The sequence below is a fragment of the Lagopus leucura genome, unplaced genomic scaffold, assembly GCF_019238085.1.
Source record: "Lagopus leucura isolate 7727_CA_CO unplaced genomic scaffold, USGS_WTPT01 Super-Scaffold_741, whole genome shotgun sequence".
Taxonomy (NCBI): domain Eukaryota; kingdom Metazoa; phylum Chordata; class Aves; order Galliformes; family Phasianidae; genus Lagopus; species Lagopus leucura.
In genome coordinates this window covers 192516-216432 of record NW_024962256.1, presented here as the reverse complement: position 1 = coordinate 216432, position 23917 = coordinate 192516, and the positions used below count along the sequence as shown (strand labels likewise).

At 57.2% G+C, this 23917-nt stretch overlaps 1 protein-coding gene across 1 annotated transcript; it reads right to left on the bottom strand.

Moving 5' to 3' along the window:
- Positions 1–2971: 2971 nt before the first annotated feature.
- TRIM8 (tripartite motif containing 8) lies at positions 2972–23558 on the bottom strand. Its single transcript, XM_042863870.1, has 7 exons — positions 22578–23558; positions 21496–22144; positions 6141–6236; positions 5772–6005; positions 5248–5279; positions 4818–4933; positions 2972–4548 (listed from the first exon to the last, which is right to left on the bottom strand). Exons 2-7 carry the CDS (start codon positions 22063–22065, stop codon positions 3941–3943), a joined length of 1656 nt encoding a protein of 551 aa, XP_042719804.1. The 5' UTR covers positions 22066–22144; positions 22578–23558; the 3' UTR covers positions 2972–3940.
- Positions 23559–23917: the final 359 nt, after the last annotated feature.

The window sequence follows — 23917 nt, the reverse complement described above, 5'->3', positions numbered from 1 at the left end:
GGTGGGCATCCAGGCAGGTCTTGAACATCTCCAGAGAAGGAGACTGCTGTCACAACTCCTATGCTGCCCCCTCCTTGTGCCCAGCAGGCCCCTGCACCTGGTGTCCCCATCCCCTGCCACCTCCTGTGCCACCTGATGTCACTTGCTTGGCCCCCAACCCCTTCTCACCTGCCAGCCCCAAAATCTGCAAATGAAGCTGGCTTTCCTCGGTGTGGAGACTGGGCCCCATGGTGACATCCCTTGGTGTGGAGGTAGGTACCTGTGATGACCTCCATTGGTGTGGAGGTGAGTACCTGTGGTGAGCCCCATTGGCGTGGAGATGGGGCCCTATTTTGACCTTCCTTGATGTGGAGACAGGGACTCTTGGCGCCAAGGACCGCACATATGTCATTGCAGCAATGCTCTCAGCACCCTCCAGGCAATGGGGTCCCTCAAAGCCCATTCGCCAGGACCGGCCACCAGTCCCATCTCAGTGTGGGCTTTGGAGTCCAGCAGGAGCCTCCCACAGCCCTGTGGACCCCCTTGGCCACCCCCCAGAGAGGGGCCCTACAGTGGCCACATCCCAGCGTGGAGGATCGCCTGGCCAGGAATGCACAAAGCCATTATTTGTTGGCTTTTCCATTGGATGAGCATCCTTCATCCCTGTTTCTACAGCAACTGGGAAGTTCCTGTCCTGGCCCGGATGGAGGGCATGAAGTGGCTGAGGGGGAGTCAGGGTGGGGGGGAGACAGAAAAAAGGTTCTGAGGGCAGAAGGAGCGCTGCGTGGCCCCAGTGTGGGCATGGTGCAGGGGGAACGACCCCGAAACTGCACTGCTCTTGGAAAACCCAGTGAGCCGACAGCGCTTTATCTTCCACAGCGCGTCTCTTCATTTATTCATTATGAGATAATATCCAGATCTGGCTAATTAATATTCCTGCATATTTTCCAAGGGCTGATGAGGTATCTTAAAAACATCTCTCCAAGATGGGCTTTCATATTTATAAGGTTGATGCGCAAACTTAAATTGATGGCGTCTAAATATACTCCTCATGTTTAAGCATGGGGCCACATTCCCAGGGGTGATGGGGGGTTTTGGGGAGTCCTCAGCTCAAAAAGGCTCCTGGAAGCCACACTGTGATACGGTGGCACCTGTCCTTCCACGGGGATAAGGGGTTTCCATCTGATGGCACTGAGTGCTGCACCTGGGCTGGGTCTGGGGTCCCCAACCCACTGGCCTATGGATGCCAGAGCATGGTTGTGCTGAAATCCTTTTAAAGGTTAAAAAAAGGAGTTAGTGGCAAACGGGGAGCTTGCTGTGCATTCACTCTCATTATGCTGATTGTCATTTAGTTGTATGCAAAAGGTGGAGGAGGCTCCTATTGACACAGTGGAGCCCCAGTGGGGGTATGTCCCTAAAGCTGGAGGAAGCGTTGCTGGGGACCTGACCCCATCGCTACCACAGCCCCAGAACTGCACCCTTCCTGGGGCTGAGCTGGAAATGAAGCACTGACCCCATGATGTGCCAACGGACAGGGGACAACCCAAGCGTTGGTGCCACCTCTCCCCTGACCACTCCACCAGATGTGTGTGCCTGGCCCCAGCTGTTTCCCATCAGCCTCCCCCGGCCCCATGATCCTTTCTCCACCCAGCCCCATGTCCTTCATCAGACACCAATTTGGTCCGGTCCAGCTGCTCATTTTTCTTTCTGCCGTGTCACATGTTTTCACCCAGCTCCCAATCCATCTCCTTCCATTCACAACTTGAGCTGTTTATGGATGGCCCCCACTCACCCCCTCCTCCTCTCCCCCTCAGATAGAGCCATTCATCAGCAGAACCTCTCAGCACTGGACTTACCCCTTTGGTCCCACTGCCTCCACGAGGCCACCATGTCCCCACATACCATCAAACATTTCCAGTGCTGGGGTTTTGTCAGAGGCAGGGGGTTTGTACTGAGGCTCAGTGCTGCGTTTGGGGCTCCAATGAGCCATGGGGACAGGTGGGGACATGTCCCAGAGCCCCGTCTATAGGCAACAGGTGCCTTAATGCCCACAGCTGCACAGAGGAGGAGGATGAGGACAGCTGGGAGAGTAAAAAAAAAAAAGCATAGAAACCCAATCCTGAAAAGAATGGCAGAAATCCCTGCATGCCTCCAGAAAGCCCCATTTTTCCCTGGATAGGCCCCTTTGGCCTCCATTCCACTCCATTGGCTGCAGTGGCCTCTCCATTCCTCTCTGTTGGCCCCATTGACCTCCATTCCCCTCTGCTGGCCTCCATTTCCCTCTATTGGCCTCCATTCCCTTCTATTACCCCAGTTTTCCCCTGGATTAGCCCCATTGGCCTCCACCTCCCTCTATTGGACTCTATTCCCCTCTGTTGGCCTCCATTTCCCTCTATTGCCCTAATTTTCCCCTGTATTGGCCTCAGTGGCCTTCATTCCTCTCTGCTGGCTTCCATTCCCCTCTATTGCCCCAACAGAGGCTGCTCCTCTTTTTCCCCTGAATTAGCCCCATTGGATTCCATTCCCCTCTGTTGGTTTCCATTCCCCTATATTGCCCCAGGTTTCCCCTGGATTGGCCCCACTGGCTTCCATTCCCCTCCACCAGCCTCCACTGCCCTGAAAGAGCAGCTCAGCCCCTCACGACATCATTTCCTCATCCTTCCCACAGGGCTGGGGCCGTGCCGTGCCCATTCCTGCCGCAGGCAGCAAAGCCGCCGTCCCCATCCTCGTCCCTGTGCCGCCACAATGGGGATTGTTCCAGAGGCCGCGGGCAGGACGCGGCCCCACGCCTGACTCACATCCTCACGGGCTGGGAGGGTCGCCCCTCCAGCATCCCCCTGGGAGATGAACCCAGAAGGGAACCCGCGGCCCTGTGGGGCACGTTGGGGTCTGGGCTGCCTCGGGGTCTCGCATCCCAAGCCCAGTGCTGCTCCTCCCCAGAACCCGGAGCCCCGCGGAGCCGCACCGGGCAGAGCGCAGCAGAGCGAGGCGGTTGCACTAAGTGATCACATTTATTTGAATATTTGTGTGTGTGTGTGTGTGTGCGTGTGTGTGTGTTCTAAAATTGGTTACAGAATAAATACCTGTGCCTTATAGCAGGAAGTCCACTTTTTTTTATACAAAGTGCTTGTTACAGGAAGTTGCATCAGCGATACGCGGGGGGGGTGCGTTTGGCAACGCTTCCCCTCCTGAAAACTAGAACAGTTTTTGTTGTTGTTGTTGTTTTATTAATTATTATTATTTATTCGTGTTTTTTTTTTTCTTTTCCCTTTTTTTTTTGTTTTTTTGTTTGTTTGTTTTTTGTGCATTAAATTTCCTGCCATTGTGTATTTACAAATCTCTGAAAGGAGAGGGGGAAAAAAAAAAACCAACAAATCAAACCAAAACCAACCAACGCCGAGACGTGTGAGAGGTGGTGGCCTTTAACGCAAAAAAAATCAGCCTTTAAAAAAAAAAAATAAAAGTAACAAACCCAAAATCTACACGTATCATTTCATACTGAATCAATGATAGGTTTTTTTTTTTGTTTTTTTTTTTTCCTTTCATTTTAAAAAGGGAAAAAGAAAGGTCGGGAAAAGGGGGAAAGTGAACCAAACCAAAAGAATAACTGCAAGGAGCGGGAGCAGAGAAGGTGCCATTGTCCCTTCGGAGTGTCGGCAGCGAGCGAGGGCAACGTGCCCAACGCAGATCCCCATCCACTGCTTCTCCTTAATTCCCCCCTCATCTTTTCTGGCAAGGGGCAGGAGGGACGTTCCGAAATTAAATTAAAAAGAATGGAAAGGAAATAAGCATTATTATTTCTTTTAAAAATGAAAATATAAAGGAGATGAGAGACAAACCCTCCCCAAAATCCTGGAGGGGCGCGAGGCGGAAGGATGCTGGGTTTGATTCGAAAGCAAAGAAAACCAACAAAAAGCCCAAACGAAGCACAACTCCTCTCTCCGACGCGCCGTCCGCCGGGTTAACTGGTGACGTAGTGTTTGGCCGAGGGCTGGCCGTACACCCTATAGAAATCCTGCCGGCCGTGCTGCTGGGACGCATCAATCCAATCCCGCACGGCAAGTCCCGGCAGCGACTGGGGCACGGCGGGCGCGGGCGGCAGCGGGTGGGAGTACTCCTGTGAGGAGACTGTCCAGGGGAAGTGCCCCGAGCGTGGGTAGGGCTGATGCCCGCTGTGGTTGGACACCGAGGAACAGTAACAGTTGTCCACCGAGCAGACGAGGATTTTGCGCCCGCCGTACTGCGAGAGCACGGACTGCTGAGATGACGTGGTGTTGGGGTAGTGAGATGGGTTGAAGACGGAGCCCGAGTGCACCGGCTGCGGGCCGCTGGGAAGTCCTACGATGTGCTGCGTGGAGCTACAAGGCACCATGGCTTGTGCGGACTGCCCCTCGCCGGCCGACGCGCCCTGGCTCATGTACTGGCTGGCCACAGTCCCGGACGATGGCTCGAGGAAGCTGCCCTCGGGGAAGGCAGTGGAGTGCTTGCGCTTCTCCGCGCCGGAGTTGCTGACGGTGCACGGGTACATGGGGATGCTCTGCAGGAAGGGGACGGGGGTGCTCAGGGGACCTGCGGAGGGAACAGGAGGGTGGGACCACGTCAGGACGCCATCCCGACGGCCCCGGATCCGCAGGCAAGGCAAGGCATCACCCCAGCGTGCATCCTTCCCACAAGCCACAGCGTGCCTCCACAGCATCTCCGTGTCTTAATCCGGACCACAGAGGGTCCCTGCAGCCCAACAGTTCTCCCCACCATCTCTCGCTGGGACCTACAGGATGCCCACTGCTGGATGCGGGAGGCAGCCAAGCCCTTTTCCCCAATGCTTCCACCTCACCCACCTTCCAGCAGCTTCCTGAGCTGCTTCTCCTTCTTGGCGATCTCGTTCAAGAAGAGCTTAGAGTTGAGGTGACCAATTTTGGGTGGAGGCAGGCTGCCACCAGTACAGTTCTGGGTCCTGTTGAGACAGAAGCAGAGGAGAGGTGAGGGACAAAACACACACAGCGGTGTGTGTCCACCTTCCCCCCACCAGGCTCCTTTCCCCACCCTCTCCGGAGCTGGATTTCTTCCCCAGGAGCTGCTCCCATCCATTATCCTTAGGCCCCTCCCCAGTGGCCTGTCAGGGCAACTCTAGCACTGCCAGCCCAGCTCACTCTGGAGATGGAGAGGGAAACAGAGGCCCTGCAGCACCCCCAGCTCTGCTCTATCTCCATAGGTCATGCTGCTGCACTTCAAACAGCCCCCTTCTCCAAACGCGCTCGCTGCACTCACCTGTCCATTAGGATTTTCACGGACTTGGTGTTCTAGGAAGGGAAGGAGAAGCCCTGGTCAGTGAGGACAGTCCTCATCCCAGCATCCATCTCCCTACTGATGTCAATTTCCGTATCTCCCCAGGAGGGGACACAGGGCCCAGGTGTCTGTGGCCAGGGCAAGAGGAAGCCTCCGCATCCCATGGATGCAAGATGTGCTGGCCCAGAGTGTTCCTGACCGTCTTACACTCCTGGTAGACACACCAGAGCCAGCAAGGGACCAGGAGGTGGTAGAACCACCTGGTCCTTGGGCATCCCACCACCTTCCCCATCTGGGTGACCACAGATTTCGCTGGGCCCAGGAGGGGCACTGAGTCCCAAACCCCTTTTGTACCCTCTGCACCAATCCCACTGGACGCCACTGAACCCACTAGAGATGTTGGCTGCTCCACCAGACCAGCGTCCCCAATCTCTCATTGTGAGCCAGGACTCCCCACCACCAAACCTGGCCCGTGGCCACCTCCCATCCCAGCACAGGGTTCTCACCTTCATGAAATTGATATCCTCAGTTTTGTCAAACATGACCTGGACAGAGCTGAGGAGCTTCTTGGCCTCCTGCATGCGCTCATTGAGATGCAGGACCTGGGCTGCGTTCTCATTGCAGAATTTGGCCTGGGCCTTGTCCAGGATCTCCATGGTCTTCCGCAAGTCTTCGTCCAAGATCTGGTGCATCTTCTCATACTGCAGGCGCACCTCATCCTTCAGCTGGCTCACCTTCTCCTGGGGGATGGCAGCAGTCAGCCCCTTGGCAGCCCCAAACCCCTGTGACCCTGCAGGACCCAGATCCTTCCCCATCGCCACCCCACTGCCCACCCCACTCCCACGGGGTGCCGGCTTTGGTGCTGGCCCCGTTACCTCCACCAGCCGCTTGTCAGACTCCAGCTTGTAGAGCTGCTCCTCAATGTCCTGCTCCCGCTCCTCCAGCCGGTCCTGCTGCTTCATCAGCATCTTCTGCAGGGGAAGAAAAGAGGAGCAGCCGTCAGAGCCGAGCTCTGGGATCATATCAGAGCAAAGCTGAACTCCTCCTGGGCTCTCACCCCAGGATGCCCACATGAAGCTCTAAGGGCTGGGAACCTTGACTTGTGTCCCCTGGATAAAGGTAGCCCCATGAGTACATTTCAGCACTCGTTTTAGTCCCAGCCAAGTCCTGGGGGCACACATGGAAGGATTCATCTCCCGCTATGGAAGGTACCACTTAGATGCCCATCACCCACCCCCAGCGTCCGCCATGAGCCATCCTCATCCCTCCCGCACACCCCACGCCACGCCACATCCTTTCTCCCATCCCCACCGCTGTGACAAGCCTCAGAGCCAGTGTCAGTGTAATCAGGAGGGACAGAGAGAGGAGGCACCGAGCTGCGTTACCCCGGGGCTGGGCCCCAGCAAGGACCAAAGAACTGGGACAGAACGCCATTGGGGTGAGCCCCGGCCCCATGAAGGATCCTGACCCCCAGCACAGAGGGGCTCTGGCAGTGGGGGTGAGACGGGCAGAAAGCGGCAGCAAGGATGAGTTTCGAGGGGATTATTGCTATTATAAACCGCCACTCGGGGATTTATAATCAAGTAATTAATTCCTGGACGAGGTGGGAGGGGGAGGGCGGCAGAAGCGCTGCCGGGATTAATTGCGTTGTGGGGAAACGCTGTCACCTCCAACTCTGCTCAGAGCAGGAACTGGAAGCCTTCTCCATCCTGTTGTTTTCCTTAAGGGCTGAGGCACCTCCACCCTGGCCACATGGCAGAGCCATCGCCCCAAAAGCAGCGCTCGCTGCTAATAATAATGAGGAGCTAAAAAAACCCCCATCCTCCTGCTCACAGCTGTGTGCCACAGTGCCCGTGTGTGTGATCCCACACTGTGCAGACAGACGCATGGATGTGGCCATGGGGACACCGCCAGCCCCAGGATGCTGCAGGGACTGATGGACCGAGCTGCACTTGGCGCGCACTGTCAGCTCCATCCCACCTGTGCCTGGGATTGGGAGCCTCTCACCCACAGCCACTGAAACTCGACCAGGACACGCGGGTACAAATTGCCCTTTTGGCACTGAGGGGTGAAATCTCACTGTCTCTGCAGCACAGGCCGAATTCCTTCAATATTTTGAAAAGGAAAATATATCCCTTTCCCTTCCATCCCCTCCCAAATCTGGTATTTCTGAAGTCATGAACTCCTCCTCCAGGATCAGAATTTCTCAGGGTAATTTCTCATATTTCATGCATGACCTTGGTGCTGGGATGGCTGCAGCTCTCTCTGCGCACATTCTCCCCGCACGAGCCCTTCCCAGGCTCCAAGCAGCTCCAACTCACGTTCTGAGGCACGGAAGGTGCCAGGGGCCCTCCGGCTGTGGGGTCTGGAGAAGCCTTTCAGACCCGTGAGGATTGGCCTTCCTCAATCACAAATCTGTTATCTCCAACCACAGTTATAAATGGAATTCCCCAGAATGGAGGAATATTGTATTTCAGTGTCAACAGATGTGAAGTAATGTGACAAATTAATTAATGTATTAATCTGTGGTTGGGCTGTTCTACCCCAGTCCAATAGGTTCCAAGTGAGGCAGTGCTGGCCGCTGGATGCCAGCTTGTTCTGACAGAATTATATGGAATCTCGCCCCTTTCTCATGGAAAAAAAAAAAAAAAAAAACAGCAGAAACAGCTGAGACCCAAGAGCAGAATCAACAAAGGTGCAGCAAGAAATTAAGGCCGGGGCAGAGCTTGTGCCATGGTGACAGCTCCGATGATGTAGGGTCACCGCGTGGCTCCAGGCCACAGCCAGGAAATAAGTAAGGAATACTTCTAAAGCCCCAGACTGCGGAGGTTGGGGTGTGGGAGGGAGCAGAAACCCTGCAGCTGCCTGGGGCCAGGCACATCCCTCCCAGCATCCCCCTCCCGTGGCCCTGGACTGTCCCCCCACCACCAAAGCGCAGCCACCGCCTGAATGGGGACATTGTGCGCCGCCACCGGAAGGACGGGACGGTGGGAGTGGGGCAGGACGGGTGAGGAGGAGGAGGAGGAGGAAGGTGGGACGGGAGCGGAGGAGGACAAACGCTTTCCTCAGGAATTGCTCCAGCCACCTGCAGCAGAGCGCAGGACCTGCATCAAGGGCGCCCATTGAGGAGCATCCCGGCACGGAGCTGCGCGGGGCTGGAGCTGGGCCTGAGGTCGCACTGCTGAATGCTAATGGGCAAAGAGCCGGCGGCAGGGAGGGACGCGCAGACACAGTCACCCGGCCTCACACCCACTGACTGATTTTCTAAGAAAAACCCACATGCAGAGCTATTCTGGTCCATCCTGAGGATGTCCCCTGGCGCTGAAGCATCATGGGCAGAGCCCACACATCTCCCAAAAAAAGGAGATCCTTCAAATCCAGCCAAGCAGGGACCCCCCCCCCCCAGATCTGGGAACCTCACAGACCCCGGGAGTCTCACGCTGATTGCTGGGCACACACAGCTCTTGCAAAGCCCCACAGCACTCTCAGGAGCTGATTGCCTTACAGAGACAGGAAGGAAATGTTTGCTGCTGGGGTTTCATCTTGCACACACTTACAGTAAGTGGGGTGAGGGGGCTCAGGATGGAGCACCAGGTCTCCCTCACTGCCCTGAGTGTGGGGTTTTGCTTTTCTCGTGCTGCTCCCTGTGCAGAACTGGGGCTGCTTGATCTCTGGTAGGGCAGAAGAGCTGCCTGGGATATCCAGAGCTGGGAGCACCAGAGAGCCCTTTGCTCACACCAAGCAATCCCATGCCACCTCCTTGCAAGGCCCTGAGCACTTCGGGAGGAGAAAACAGAGGACAGAACCCCAGTTCCTATCTCCTGTAATCACCCCAGCACTCCATGCCCCATCCCCACTGCCCACTCCAGCAGGGGCTGCAGCCAGGTGCTCTCCCCAGCCACAACCCACTGGTGTGGGGACATGCTGGTGTCCCCAGCCCTGGGGCTCAGCCTGTCCTACAGAATGCTCTTCCCCCTGTTTATAGGTGCTGCAAGGAAAAGCTTGTGAGCAGGGGGAAACCAGGAGGCCTAGCACAGCAGAGGCTGGCAGCAGGATACTGGACGCTGGGAAATGGGGACCTATTCTGGGTCCAGTAGCGACCTTCAGAAGGACCTTGAGGCCATCCATTTGCCTCCCCAGCCCCTGCTTCCTCCTGCTGCAGGGATTATTTGGGGCTCTGCCTTCTGTCCAGCCACACCAGCAGGGAGCCAGGTGACACTTCCCTGGTGTCAGGGGGTGGGGACAGTCCAGCTCCTGGCCATGCAGCGCAGCTCCCAGCTCCTGCTTCCACTCCTTTAGACCCCAGCTTCCTCCAAGCATGCAGCAAGCATCCTCTGGGATGAAAGTTTCTATCAGTTCAGATGGAAGTTGTAGGGGCCCTAACCTTCTTTTTTCCCTCTTCAGTTTCCCATTTCATAGAGGCAGCCCCAACAGGAGGTTGTAACTTGGTCATATCACAAAGCCCTGCCCTTCACACCAGCCCTCTATCATGCTTCTGTGCTGTATCATCCACGAGTTGTTCCTTCCATAATCGCCATGAAGAAACTAGCAGGCTTTGGCAGCACCCCCAGTCCTGCCTCCATCTGCTGCCATCCCACTCGCCCCCAGTGGATCCCAACACCCTCCAGGCTGCTGTGTGCTGCAGCCCAGCGCTGTCCCAGGCTGTCCTGGTGCGATGCCTTTGCCTTCCAATGCAACCACCCCATGTAAACCTACTGCCATCACCCAGCAGCCAGCCTACCCCCATCTGCAGCCCCTGTACAATTGAGAAACCCGCACTCCTTCTTCCAAATAAACATCTCGGATTCAAGATCCAGCTGGCCTGTGTGATCTCAGAGCATTCTCCCCGCAGGACTGAAATGCAGCCAGCCTCTCCCTCCCTCCTGCTGAAGGCTGAGCTGCCTCTCCCCTGCCCAAAGACCTCTGCTCGACATAAGCCTGCAAGGTCTGAGCCCTCAGCCACAGCCCCTGGTCCTCCTCTTGTCCTGTGGCTCAGTGAGGCAGGCAGGGGCTGACCCTGCTCCCTGGGACCAGCCAAGGACTTGGACCCAGATGGAAAGCACTCAGGTACCTCCTGCAATGCTAGCCATCTGGCAGGTGGCTCCCATGTCCCAGCTGCACGGATGTCCACCAGTGACAACCCATGGCCACGTGTCCCACCATCGTCCACTGGAACAGAGGTGACAACCCACAGCCATGTGCCCCGCCATTGTCCCGCCATTGTGTGGAGGTGACAACCCATGGCCACGTGCTCCATCACTGCCCAGTTTGGGGTCCTGGAACCGAGGGGCCTGGCTGTGCCCATGGCGCAGAGCTCCTCTCTGGGCTCAGGGCAACATGAGGGAGAGATCTCCACTTTCATTTCAAGGCAGTGACTTTTTTCCTCCTAACCGATGCAGTTAAACTTCCAACTGCTCAAGGCTATTCTAATTTGTACTGGTGAGTTAAATCAACACCAACAAGGGCAGAACAGGTTTACGTGCACCTCGGTTACTGGCTTGCACCAACCAGAGCACAGCTACGTTTCTCCAGGCAGCTTTTTTTTTTTTTCTAATAAAGATAAGAGGGCACTTATTTCTTTTGTGCACCTCCGACTGAGAAATGGAGACTGAAAGTGACTTGGGAGTCAACGCCTTGCGGCAAGTCAAGGTGACTTACGTGCCGATGGGCTGCGTCCGGAGAGCTCTGCAAAAATGCAGATCAACTAACAAGATCTACAAAACCTGTTAGGGGCTTAGAGGCTGCTTAGTGCTGCGAGGTGCCCACGGGAGAGCACGGGGACGGGCTGGGCGTACGGCCGTGGCGATCTCAGTGGCTGAGTCAAGGAGGAGGACCCCATTTCTCCTGGAAATGATGCGTCCGAACAGGCACCTCTGCAGCACCCCACTGCTGGGCTCCGTGTGCTGAGCATCGCGGTGTGACACTCCAGACACCCCCACGTTGCCTCCTCGCAGGGAAGCCACTGAGTTTTCTCCCCCCACCCCATCTTTGCAAGGCGGTGGCTGTTGAGAATCCGAGAGCCTGGATTCTAATCTTTATGAATCCCATAGTCAGAGCGTGCTGAACAGCAGCCCAGCAACACCAGATGTTCAAACAAAGCTGCCAACCGACAGCTGTCTGCAGCTTGCAGCGTGTTTTTACTTTAAAATGCAAAATGATACCAATCTATATTAAAAGAGAGACATTCGGAGCCGGGCGATAGCAGCTGAAGCCGCGGATATTGCTCTTTCACGCAGGGTGTGGCAGCGGGAGGAAATATCTCAGAAACTACTGCTTAAGCCGCCCTCCCAGCCCCCCAAATCCTGGCCCCTTTCCGAATGGGAAAGAGCCTCACGTTACTGCCTGAGTGCCGTGAATGTACCAGTGCGTGTCCAAACAAGCCAGCAGAAAGAAAAATGTGGCGTGAACAAACACGGACTAACGAAGGGTGCCAGAATGAATCCAGAGCCGCACCTGGCTGTGAGCGCAGCGCTCACTGCACGCGATGGAGACAAGCGAGGGACGCAGGGATCGGCCCCGGCACCACCTGCCCTCGCACCCTGCCGTCATCCCAGCACAGGGAGTAGAGCCCCCGCGAGGAAAGCGAGGGATGGATGGACCGAGCGCAAAGTCTGTGGACACAGGAGCTGGGAGGTGGCAAGGCCTGGGCAGGGCTCAGCCCTCGTGGCTCGCAGGGATGGAGCAAAGAGGGCTCAGCCAAACGTGACGTCCCATCTCCCCGCCAGCCGCGCTCGCAGGAAATCCATGGGATCAGTCCCAGCGCCGCCTCATTGTGCTCCGAGCTGCGGCAGCATGAATGAATCACGCTCCTCGACGTGACACCCAGCTCCCAGCAACGTCCTCGGGATCAAAATATTTACATTGCAAATGAGTAAGAATAGGACCAAATCCCCTCCCCGGCTCGGTGACACAGAAGGGCCGAGCTGCGGGCTGGCGGAGCAGAAAAGCATAGAACCATTTGAGTAGGAAGGGACCTGTATCCAGTCCCATTCCCCTGCAGTGAACAGGGACACCTACAGCTCCATCAGGTGCTCAGAGCCCCTCCAGTCTGACCTTGGGTGTCTCCAGGGTTGGGGCAGCCAGTACCTCTCTGGGCAACTTGTGCCAGTGCCTCGCTGTCCTTACTGTAAAAGACTGATCCTTGTATCCAGTCTGGAGCAGGAGGCAGGGACATGGGCTCTGCAGCACAGTGATGCCGGACCAGAGGGGACCACACATCCCACAGCCCCACACTCCCCTTGGGGAGCACCCAGCCAGCTGAGCCCTGTGTGCACATGACACGACTGTAACCAAAGAGATGCATGGAGCCCTGGGGCAGCCCAAGGAGAGGCAAGCCCCTGGCTCCCTCAGCACACAGCCCACTCCCCAGCTCCCTGCGCTCCCTGTTTCGCCCCCGGCACAGCACGGTGTCAGCAGGCATTACTTCACAGCACCAGGCTTCCTGGCGGGGAGTGGGAGGAAGGGGAAGAGGAGCCCAGGGCAAAGGCAGCCGGCACCTCCAGCTACCAGCGTGCAGGGCAGCACGGCCCCTTCTCCTTTCATTGCCCTTGACTTTGGGAAGGAATAGAAACATCCTATTTCCGAGCCTGAGCATGGCAAAGGATTGCACACCCATTGAAGGACACACAGGAAAAAGGGCCAGGAGTTTATAGCAATCTGTTCTTGCAAATAAATGAATTCAGCCTCCTCCACTGTGGTGAGCTGCTGCCCACATGGGAAGGTGACCCCAAAACCAGCGCCTCGAAATGTGACCATGTGCTCTGAATGCCCATCACTGCCCATGTGCATCTGGCCTTGGTTAATAAACAAAAGCAGGTAAAACCAACGGATCCAAGCGAAGTCACTAGCCACCAGCACTTCCAAATTCCTCTCTGATTCCATCCTCAAAACCACGCGTCTTTACAAGGAGGCACCCAGAGCCTCACCACGCAGCCTTGCCACCCCTTTCCCAGCAGCCCCAATCCACCCCAGCACCTAACAGCCCCACACACCAGCCCCATGCTGGCTTGCTTTTGTCATCCCCACATGCCCAGCTCACAGGGATAGGGGACAGGGTGCCGCAGGGGAGCTGCTCGATGTCAGATGCATTGCTGGGGAGGGGGCTTGGATGCAGCCCCCACTGTGCTCCTTCAACATGCTGACTGCTGCTCCTGGGAGGATGCCTGTCATTGGTTTTTAATCTCGCCTGATTACGGGCCAGCCTCTGACATTATCGATCTCTGGCCCCCAAGGTGTCATCTATCTTCCAGATCTGATGGGAGATGAGAGCCTGGCAGCTCGGACTCGGCCAGCTCCATTCTTCCCAGGAGCAAGGACCTGCTCTGCTCCCTGCCAGTGTCGTCAGCCTGCATGAGCTGTGCGAGAAGCCCAGCCTCCAGCCCCAAACAAGAGGGATTTTGCTGGCTGCCCTCTCTCCATGTAAGCGCTGCAGAGCTGGACAAAGCAGAGCAGCCCTGAGGAAATCTGAGGGCAGATGGACCTGGCATTTGATCTGCAGACTCAAAGCCTTGCTCCTCGTGTCCCCAGCACATCAGCAGCACTTTATCAAGCCTGGCAGCCCAAGGTGCCTCCAGCACCCGCCGCTTCTCTCTTTCACTTTCATTATCCTCTTTTAAAGGGGATGCAGTGGAGCACAAAGGTTAAGGGATGTGCCGGAGCCACGCAGGATGGGCAGTGCACAGCGTGCAGCCAGAGGAGCCATTTCCAGCTGGGGCTGTGCTGCCATTTTCTAGAGAGGCAGGTCCAGCCCCAAGATCTCGTGCCCACTAGAAAACCCATGTACTGCTTGGGGCATGTGACAGCTTCTCCTTACCTGCACACCACAACTCAGGGTCCACACCCCATGGGCTCCCACTACCCTCCAGGTAGATGGGATGGAGCACATCCTCCAGCTCCCAGTCCCAGCTCCAGGGAAAGCACAATGCCTCCCTCAAATTCCTGTGCTGTGATGACACATGACTGCGGGCAGTGTGAAGGTTGTCTGCTCGGATGCTTCTCGTCGTTCTCTCCAGCAAAGCTCAGCCTTGCATTCTGGGAAGGAGGAATGTTTTCCAAGGAAGCTCCAGCTCGAACACGTAGATGACAGTTTTGCTTCTGCTTGTTGCCTCGGTATTATTTATTAGATGACTGCAAAAGCACCTCAATAAACAGTGATCAACGCTGCATGTGCTAGCAGATACCAGGAGCCACAAGCAGATCTCAGGGAGAAACCAAGGGCAGAAGCACTGGGGTAAGGGCAGCCCGTGGGGTCCCTGCCCAGCAAGGTCCTGCAGGCTGTGCATACGCTTAGGGCGGTGAGTAGGAGCAATTTCCATCCCACCAAAAGGCTACAAAAGCCAGGGCTCAAGGACTGTCCATAGTTTTGCCCATTGGACTCACAGCCTTGATGGATGATGGGTTTGGAGAGGGGTGGCCTTTGCAGGATGCACAGGGCTTCACTTCCAGTCCCCTGCCTGGATGCCCCAGCAAGCTGAGACAGGAACAGAACACAACCCCAGAAGGTGTCCCCATTCCATCTCGGGGCAGATCCTGCCCCTACCCCACATCGCGCCCCTCTGTGACAGACACACAACTCACAGAAGGAGAGCTGCAGTAATCCCCCCCAGATCCAGCCACCCACCATCATGGGGCCCCACAGCATCAAGGGAAGGAGGGATGGGGGGGAGCAGCCCCCTCCCCAAAGGGACAACACAGAGCTGGGGACTGCATGGCATATTTCTTCCACTCCATCCACCAAGAGCCATGCATGGAGGGGCTTCTGCTGGCAGAGCTGGGTGTACCAGGACAGAGAACAAAGGGAGGCACCCGCACCCCCATCCCTTTGTCTGAGCGCAGAGGAGTTTCACCTGCAGGGAAAGCCTGCTCCCACCCAACAGCCGACAGATACGGGTGGGGAAAGGGATGCAGCCCCCTCCAGCAGGAGGGTACGGAGCCCAAGGACATGGCAGAGCATACATGAAAGCTACTTCCAGGCCCCCCCCACCTCTCCCAGCATCCAGGAGCAAAAACCCAAGAGCCTGCAGTGCTGCCACAAAAATAGCTGCCCACCCCCAGCATGATCGATACAGGTCTGCATGTGGCCCAGCACCAAAGCCCAGAGCTCAGCTCCAGCACCGGGAGCAACAGCGGGGCTGCAGGGGTTGGAGCCACACAATAACCAGCTGAAGCTGCTGTACGGCAGGGAAACTGCCCCTCCATTGGGATACGGGCCTCCAGCACTGGGACGGAGCTCCCAGGTCACCCACCAGGAGACCAGGACCAGGGGGATGCAGTGCAATGGGGAGGGGGGAGAGGGGCAGCCCAGCGCCGCGTCCTGCAGCCGGCTGGCCTGACAGCGTGCACTCATATTTCAGAGAGACACAGCCATCCGGAACGTCACTCCCTGCCAACTGCCTCATCTGGAGCCATCCACAGCTCTCTTGTTTGCAACCCGCGCCGGAGCCACCCCCCCAGAGCAGGCACAGAGCAGGGAGCTGAGACAGGAGAGGTACGGGGAGAGAGAAGAGTGCGGAGAGGGGAAGAAAAGGCAGAGGAATTAAATCACTTGCTGCTAATTTATGTATTTTCTGGCAGTTGTGGTGCACCGGACCAGCAAACGGAGCGTTTTGAGAGCGTGGTATGCAGGAGCCACGGCTCCAGAACAGCAGGGCGCTGCTCTGAGACAGAGACTTCGCTCCTGTCACCACCACAGGCACATCACAAGGCAGAGAGCAGGCAGGCACGGTCCCCTGGTGAGAAGGGGCCAGAGCTGCCCTTATCAGGAAGGATCCAGCACTGGGAACCTCTTCCCGGAGTTCATCTGGAGGACAGATGTAACATCTCTTGCGTGCATCCAGCATCTCGTGCTTGCAAACAACCGCCCATCCCTCCATGTTTGGGAGCAGGCATCTCCTCCCGTTCCCAACCACGGTGCCTTCAGCCCTCCTGGGCAGGGAAGAGCTGGGTGCCTCTACCAGACCTCCTCCTATGGATGATGGCGGGCAGGGGAGGACATCCCTTGCCCGTGTCCCACAAACCCCACAGCTCCCTGTAGCATCTGCCCCATCTTCCCTACCAGCAAATGGAGCTTCAATTGTGTATCGCAATTGAAGCTCACACAAACCCAAGCTCTGGCTCCATCAAGCCACCCCCTTCCTGCAATAAGCCAGCACCTCCCAAGCCTGCAGGCTGCGATGAACGCAGCAACTTGACAAAGTCACCAGCCACTGCTACAGATCTGCAGCATTTCAGTTTTTCCCCCCAAGAAAAAAGCAAGGCCAGACCAGATTCTGCCCCAGAGCCTGCGTGGCAAAGCAGCATCTAGCTCCAAGTGCTTATTTATAAATCTGTACATACATGTACATTTGAATTCTGACAGAATTAATTCTGGCATCCAGCTAATTCAAAGCATTCCTCCCCCATCACACTACTGTTGCAGGCCAGCCCAGCACAGAAGCTGATTATAAAATACTGCACTAGCCAGGCATTTCTGCAAAGCCCTGTGCTATTGAGCATTCAGCCTTCCCTTGCTTGGCTATTTCATTGTTTCGGTGTCGATCCCTCCTCTCTTGCCCTGTGTTTCCTGGTTACTTTTGTCCCTGCTCTGGAAGCACTGCTGCTCTCAGCCCCATTTCAGGGTCAGATTAAAAAAAAAAAAAAAATTACAAGAAATTAAAGAGAAGGAAAGAAAAATTACCCCAGCATACCAGGACTTCCAGCAAACAGATAGGTAACCAGCAAAAAAAGCAAAAATACAGCAGCGTGCAGGCAGAGAGCTGGGGACTGAAGCCCGTCGCCTTCCTGCAAAGCGTAGCGGAGAAATCCCTGTGTGGTCACACGCTGTCCCCTCAAACAGAGCGCAGAGAGGTCAGGGCAGCCAGCAATGTAAGAGCTTCTTTATTCTTGGGCAGTTGCATGGATCAGATCGCTTGTGCCCTTTGTGAGCCATGGAAATCTGCCTCCTCCTCCGGCCCCCCGGAGCTCTGCCCCCCTCGGGAAGGGGCAGAGGCCTGTCAGCACGGGCTCCTGGGCACCACTGCGGCTCTGGGATGGCTTGCGGTCAGTGCTTTAGCAGAGCCATGGGAGGGGAAGAGGAGGTTCCCCGTGTTCCCTGGCTCCCAAGAGGCTGAGGAATGGGAAGAACCATAGAATCATTCATCGGAAAAGACCTCTAAGATCAACCATCAACCCCATCAACCCACCCCATGGCCACCAAGACACGTCTCCCAATGCTACATCTCTACCCCTGCACCCCTGGCTCGAGCCCTTCAGATGACTGCCTCCTTCCCCCTCCCACCCCGCTCCTCACCAGCACCCATCCACACAGCACTTTCCACTGTGGGAAGCCAGCATCCTTCGGCATGGCCCCTCCTCCTCCTCTTCACCTCCTTCCTCCCACTGCAGGCAGTGGATGCCTGTGTCCCCCACCTCCTCTGTCAATTCTTGGGTGACTGTGCAGACAACTTGTGGCTGCAGGTCTAAAGCAAGCAACTGCTGGGGACTTGACAGGTTACAGGCAAGGGAAGTGCTCAAGCTCAGCAAGAAAAGCCCTGCATCCAGACCCCAGGAGAGGCAAATGCTGGTTTCACCTCAAAGACCTGCACAGCCCCTGTTCAGCAGGGCCTACCATGGAGACCGGGTATGTTCAGAGAGCTCTGAGGAGTGCGTGCCAGGCACCACAACACTCAATTCACACCAGAGAACTCGGGTCCTTGCACTCACAGTGCCTCCGTGGGCTGCATGCCACGCTCCTCATAAACAACTCATCTGGAAAATAAGTGAGCCCATAAAAATCCACCCCATAGCAAGTCACCAAACCTGTTCCGGAGTAAATCGACCTACAGCAGCTCAAGCCTGCGGCGGAGCCGACCACACGGCCCCAGCACTAGGGCTTGCTGGGTGCCATCTCCGCACCCATGGCACAGAGGGGAGCATGGGGATAGGACAAGGGACACGCACACTGCTAGGTGCGTCTGGTGTCAGAGCCAGACACCCTGCAGAGCTGGCTCCCAAACCTCCCGCAGGTCATGGCGTGTCCGCCTCCTCTTCGTTCTGACGTGCTGGAGTTTTCAGAAGGCAGCGGGATTTTCTCCCGACTTCCCACACGGTGCAAGAAGCAAGGTCAGGGGGAAGCTGCCTCTGAGCCTTGAAATGTTACCAAAGCAGGAGCAGAGCCCCCAGCCAATCCCTTCCACCTCCAGCACCTCCAGCAGCAGTATAACCAACCACATCCCACACAACGGTGGGACAATCGCAGCGGTACCCAGCAAACATTCGGGTGAGCCCCTTTCACACGTCCTTCTTTGGCTGCTGCCTTCCCACTTGTGCTTCTGTGTTGGTGCTGGGCAAACAAAAATACTTAGGGGCACCCTAAGGGAACTTCCCAATTTCAATCCAGGAGAAGGTCCCCCATGCCCTGGTTTGGGAGGTAAATGGCTTCTGCAGCAAAGATGGAAGGAAAAAATGTTTCGTTTCAAGACCTCGACACAAACACCACGTCAAGAAGCACAAAAAGAGGGTGGGTTGTCAGCATGGGTTTTTTTTTTCCTCTTTAAGCACTACAAAAACAGGAAACAAAGGAGAAAACATCTCACGGGGGGGGGGGGGGAAGGGGAGGTAGGCGCTGATACGCCCACAAAAGCAAGATTAACCACATATTTTATTTACTGCTTGCGTTACGCTTGCACCTTTGGGTTCACCCAGCTGTGAGCCAGGGCTCGGCGGGTCCACGATGCTGGGCGCCACGCGAGCTCAGGAAGCACTGGGTCTGCTCCCCAAAGGGCTCCAAGCCCCCGCCTGCCCGGCACAAAGCCCCCTGAGGTGGGCTGCAGGGAACAATGACGGCAGAGGGCACTGCAGCCTCCCGGCCCCCGGGGCCGCCTCTGCCACTGGGTCAATCCCACACCCATAACCCGCATGCCAGACACCGGGCGGAGGATGAGGCTCTGAGCCTCCAAACTTTGACTCACTTCTCAGTTACGAGCTTCCCAGAGGCGCGCACAGAACAAATCTCTCAGGGCCACTTGCTGGCAGGGACGCGCGATGCTCCAGGAGTGCATCCCCCAGTGTGGAGCCAGCCAGCAGCCCGGAATCTCATGCCGACATCGGCGCACAGGCAGCCATCGCCGCTGAGCGCACAAGGGATGGGGACACGCACGTGGCCCAGTTTGGGGCTGATGTAGCTACACTCTTGGTCCATGAGAATAGGGAGCCATAGCAGGGACACTACCGCTACCTCATTCCCCAGCTCGGGGCTGAACACCCAACGGTGAGAAGAGACAAGCTGATCACTGCGGGGATGGGAAATTAAGATAAGGCAGTGATGGAGGTTCTAAGGGATTTGGCCAAGGTCACACCGTAAGTCTGTGGCTTTACTACACAGACCCTTCACCACCCAGCCGCACATCCTCAGATTTTACAGCAGGGCCAAAATTCGGCCTTGCTTTCTGCCAGGCCGTTTGGAACACCAACATCCAGCCCTAACGACGGCACAGCAACAGGAAAATGCAGAAAGCAAGGATCGATGAGATCAAAGCGTCCTGGAAAAGGACCTGGAAAAACACTCCGGGTCCCCATCCCTGCCCGCCGGGGTGGATCCCCCACTCTGCCAGGGAGACCAAAACCATTCCCTATAAATAGAAGCAGAACAGCCCTTCTCCGTCAGCCTGCCTGGGTCCTTCCCCTCCCAGCGCGTGTGGCACCTCCACGGAGGTCTCTGGTTTTCCCCCAAAAAACCTTGAGAGGAAAATAACCTTCCTGTGAGCTCAGGCTGGGAGCCGCTCCCCCACCCCCCCGCAGGCCTGGCCATCCAATTGGAAAGTAATTATACTGCAATTTTTATTTATGACTCCTTTTTTTTTTTTTTTTTTTATTGCTAAATGGTGACTCATTTTGGCAACATTAAAATACACAGGAAATCATCCCCATTTTACAGTAATCACCATTCAATTCATTGTTAAATATTTATTTGTCGGACGAGCGCCGGGGCCCTCCAGAAGGGTCGAGGTGGGCGGGGGGCACCAGGGTGACAGCGAGGCTGTGTGATACCCCTCAGGGTGTGGAGCCGTGGTGAAAGCCTCTGCCAGATGGCCCAGCCACAGGCACGGCCGACTCACTTTCCCCAAACCCAACGCCTCCCGCTGCCGCAGGGACTGGGGGCAGGCCCCCACCGCCCCTTTATCCTGATTAGAAAAAGCACTATTTGGCCAAAACCCAACCCTGGGCCCCCCGGAGCAAGAAGCCACATCTCTGCTGAATGCCTAACACGAAGCTCATCCGGTGCCGGCCATACAGGAGGAAGGGGAGGACGGTGGGAAGAGCCGGGCTCTGACATTCACCAGCCTTACAATGGCCAGGACCACGTCCCTGTCGCACAGCGGCTTTGTCATCCCGGAGTCGGGTGCCTGGATCCACATTTCGGGGCTCCTCACCCCCTGCCCCCCCTACACACACCACCACCCACTGTCAAATTTTAATGCATGTCACCGAACAGCTGCCAGCTGACTCTGAACCACGGCAGGGCTGAAATCTCCAATCGCCTCCTCCTCAGTACCGGGACCCCCACCCAGCACCAAGGGGACACCAAGGGCCCAGCAGACCCCCACGGGAGGCCCCATCCTTGCAATTTGGCCTTCCCTGCCGTGCCCGGCCAAGCCACGATCTAACATGTCTGCTCCTGCCGACTTCCTCCTGGCTGCCCCAGTGCTGCAGAGGGCACTGGCAAAGCTCTACAACAACAGGCCGCAGCGTTGGCCAGGAGGATGGCTTTTGGGTAGATGCTACACACACGAGCCTGTTGGGAAACAAACATGGCACGCCACAGATCCAGGAGGCAGAGGAAGAATCCCCAGCTGAGAACCACCATGAAGAGGCTCCTGCCCAACACAGCCTCTACAATGGTGGGGAACCTCCTCAAGCTCTCCCCAGTGGTCTCGCAGCATGGTGGGCTCAGAACACCCAGCACCTCCTCAACCCTCCCAAGGTGGCCGCATAGCACGGTGGACTCCGGACCACTACCTCAGCACCTCCTATGGAGCACAGTAGCCAGACCTCGAGCACGGCGGTCAAATGACCATCCAGTGCACCCACCGTGGCTGCTCCACGGGGTGGAGACCGCCATCAGGTCTCGCACAGGGACCACGATCTCAAGCGTGGTGGCCAACCAACCTCCAAGACGTGCATCCCACCCGCGGACGCTCCACTGGGCGGAGATCATGGCGACATCTCACGGGCCTCAGCGGACATGGGACTCACCCTGATCTCATTGCGCCGGATCTCCACATCGCAGACCGAGTGTCCCTGGTGGGCCCCGCTGTAGTAGCAGCAGAACTGGCAGACGGCCACCTGCTCGGCCTCGCAGTGGTACAGGCGGTAGGCATTGTGCTGGGGGCAGCTCCAGGCCCGCACGTCGTCCGCCTCCACCAGGAGGTGCCCACGGGCTGTGGAGGGCTGCTGCAGGTGGGTCTGGACGTGGGACTGGCAGCACGGGGCCTCGCACCTCAAGCAGATCTTCTGTGCGGGCAGCGGCGGGCCCCGGCGGCAGAAGACGCAGTGCAAGACAGAGGGAGGCTTCTCCAGGTTGAGAGAGTTGAACTTCTCCACGATGTTGGTGAGCTTCAGGTTCTTCTCCAGGTTGGGCTTCTGGTTGTACGCCTGGTTGCACTCCGGACAGCGCACCAAGCCCGTCTCCTTGGCCCACGCTTCCCCGATGCAGCCCCGGCAGAAGTTGTGCTTGCAGGGGAGCTGGACGGGCTCCACGAAGACGTGCAGGCAGATGGGGCAGATGAGCTCCTCCTCAAAACAGTTCTTCCAGTTCTCGGCCATCGCTGCCGGCGCTCGCTGGCGGCTTTCCCCACCAAATGTCTCAGTTGGGTCTACAGACGGGCACCGGGGTCGCGTTGCCCTGCAATGGGAAGCGTTGGGGTGAACGGCCAGGCTGCCCCTCCGCCCCACGGAGCTCAAAACCGAGGGCATGAGGAGCCACGGGGCAGCACTCGAGGAATCTCGAGCGAGAAAACGCCACGGAATGGCTTCAGTCGGGGGGGACCCCAGAGCTCATCCAGCTCCAAGCCCCTGCTGTGGGCTGGGTGCCGACCAGCAGATCAGGGACCAGGACCCGATCCAAGCCGGCCTTGAATGCCTCCAGGGACGGGGCCATATCTGTGGCGTTCGGTTAAAAACGCAAACAGTTTAAAAAAAAAAAAAGAAAAAGAAAAAAAAAAAAAAAGCCAACAAGCCAGCAATGTGATATTGCAGGATTTACAGCCCGAAGTCTTAAGAGCCCCCAGCAGCAATGGGTCTCCTCTCAGCTGTATGCAGGGTGAATCAAAACTTACCGAAGGTTGAAAGAAATCCATACAAAATCCAGCGCCGGGCTCCGCGTTCCATATAAAGCTCCGAAATTCAGCGCTCCGGGTTTGATTTTTCGTTCCTTGGGTTCGCCGCCGACATTCAATATTTTAAAGGGACTTCTGTCGCCCCCACCCCCCCCCAGCTGACTACAGCAGAGCGGCTGGGCTGCCTCCGGGCTTTATCCCGGCTTTCTCCGCGATGCGAGCTCGGAATCGGAGTCTTTTAAAGGAGACAGATCAAAGGGTTAAGATCCAAAACGGGAAAAGGAGGAAGACTGGGCAAATTGAGAAAAAAAAAATAACAGCGACGATGACGACGGTGAAATAACAATAATTAAAAAAAGAAGCCAACAAAAACCCACGAATTCTCTCCGCAGCCCCAAAGGTTTGCAGCAAAAATAAAGAAAAATAATAAGAAGAGGGGGCAAAAAGATAAGAGAGGATAAAAAAACGAGGGGAAAAAACCCTCTCGGCTGCTTCGGAATTGTGAGGTGGTGAATGGGAGAGCTGAGCGGAGGACAGGCCAACCATTCAGGCGCTGCCTCCGTTCATAAATAGGAATGAAAAAGAAAATGGGTTTCGCAAAGGGAGGGAGGGGAGAGCCCCAAATCAACCTGCCGGGGTTCTCACGGGGGGCCGCGTCCTCTTCGGAGAGAGGCAAAAAAAGACCGGAGGGGCTGCGAGCGGGGCTGCCCTGCTCCCCCGCCCCGGAACAATGCGCCGAGCGGGCGGGGGTCGCGGCGGGGCCGGGGGCTGAGCGGAGCGGAGCGGGGCCGGAGCGTGCGGTTCCGGGCGAGTCAGCCCTCAGCCATTTTGCGCTGCCCTATTGGAGAGCGGAGCGGAGGCGCAGGGAAACGCAAAAAAAAAAAAAAAAAAAAAAAAAAAAAAGAAGAGCCCGACCCCCCCCCAGCCGGCCCCCCCTCCTGTCGGAAGAATGTCGCCTCTCCGCCGCGCTCTGCCCCCGCCCCGCCGGGGGCTGCGGGCTCCGTCCCCGTGTCCCCGCGTCCCGTCGGGGCCGCTCAGCAGAGCCCCCCGCGGCCGCCCCCGCCGCCTCCTGCCATCTTGCGCTGCCCGGCGGCCCCACGCCCGGCCTTCCTCCCGCCGCCCCCGGGAGGCGGCCGCGGCCGGGGGGGGCGCGGATCCCCGGGAGCTGCGGGGTTGGGGCGAGTGGGGGGGGAGTTGAGGGGTGGGGGGAGAGCGGGGCGGCGCCTCGGAGCTGCGCGGCTCAGCCCCGGCGCTGGGGGCCCGGAGGGGCGGCCATGGGGGCGGCGGCCGCGGGGAGAGAGCGACCGGGGGCGGGGGGAGGCGGGCGCGTCCCGCCCCGG

Excerpts from the sequence above, each read along its gene's own strand:
- TRIM8 (XM_042863870.1), bottom strand. The coding sequence starts at position 22,065 with ATGGCCGAGAACTGGAAGAACTGTTTTGAGGAGGAGCTCATCTGCCCC. Across the intron at positions 6,237-21,495 it reads TCCGGCGCAATGAGATCAGG|AAGATGCTGATGAAGCAGCA; the intron begins GTGAGTCCCATG and ends CTTCCCCTGCAG. Across the intron at positions 4,934-5,247 it reads GTGAAAATCCTAATGGACAG|GACCCAGAACTGTACTGGTG; the intron begins GTGAGTGCAGCG and ends CTGTCTCAACAG.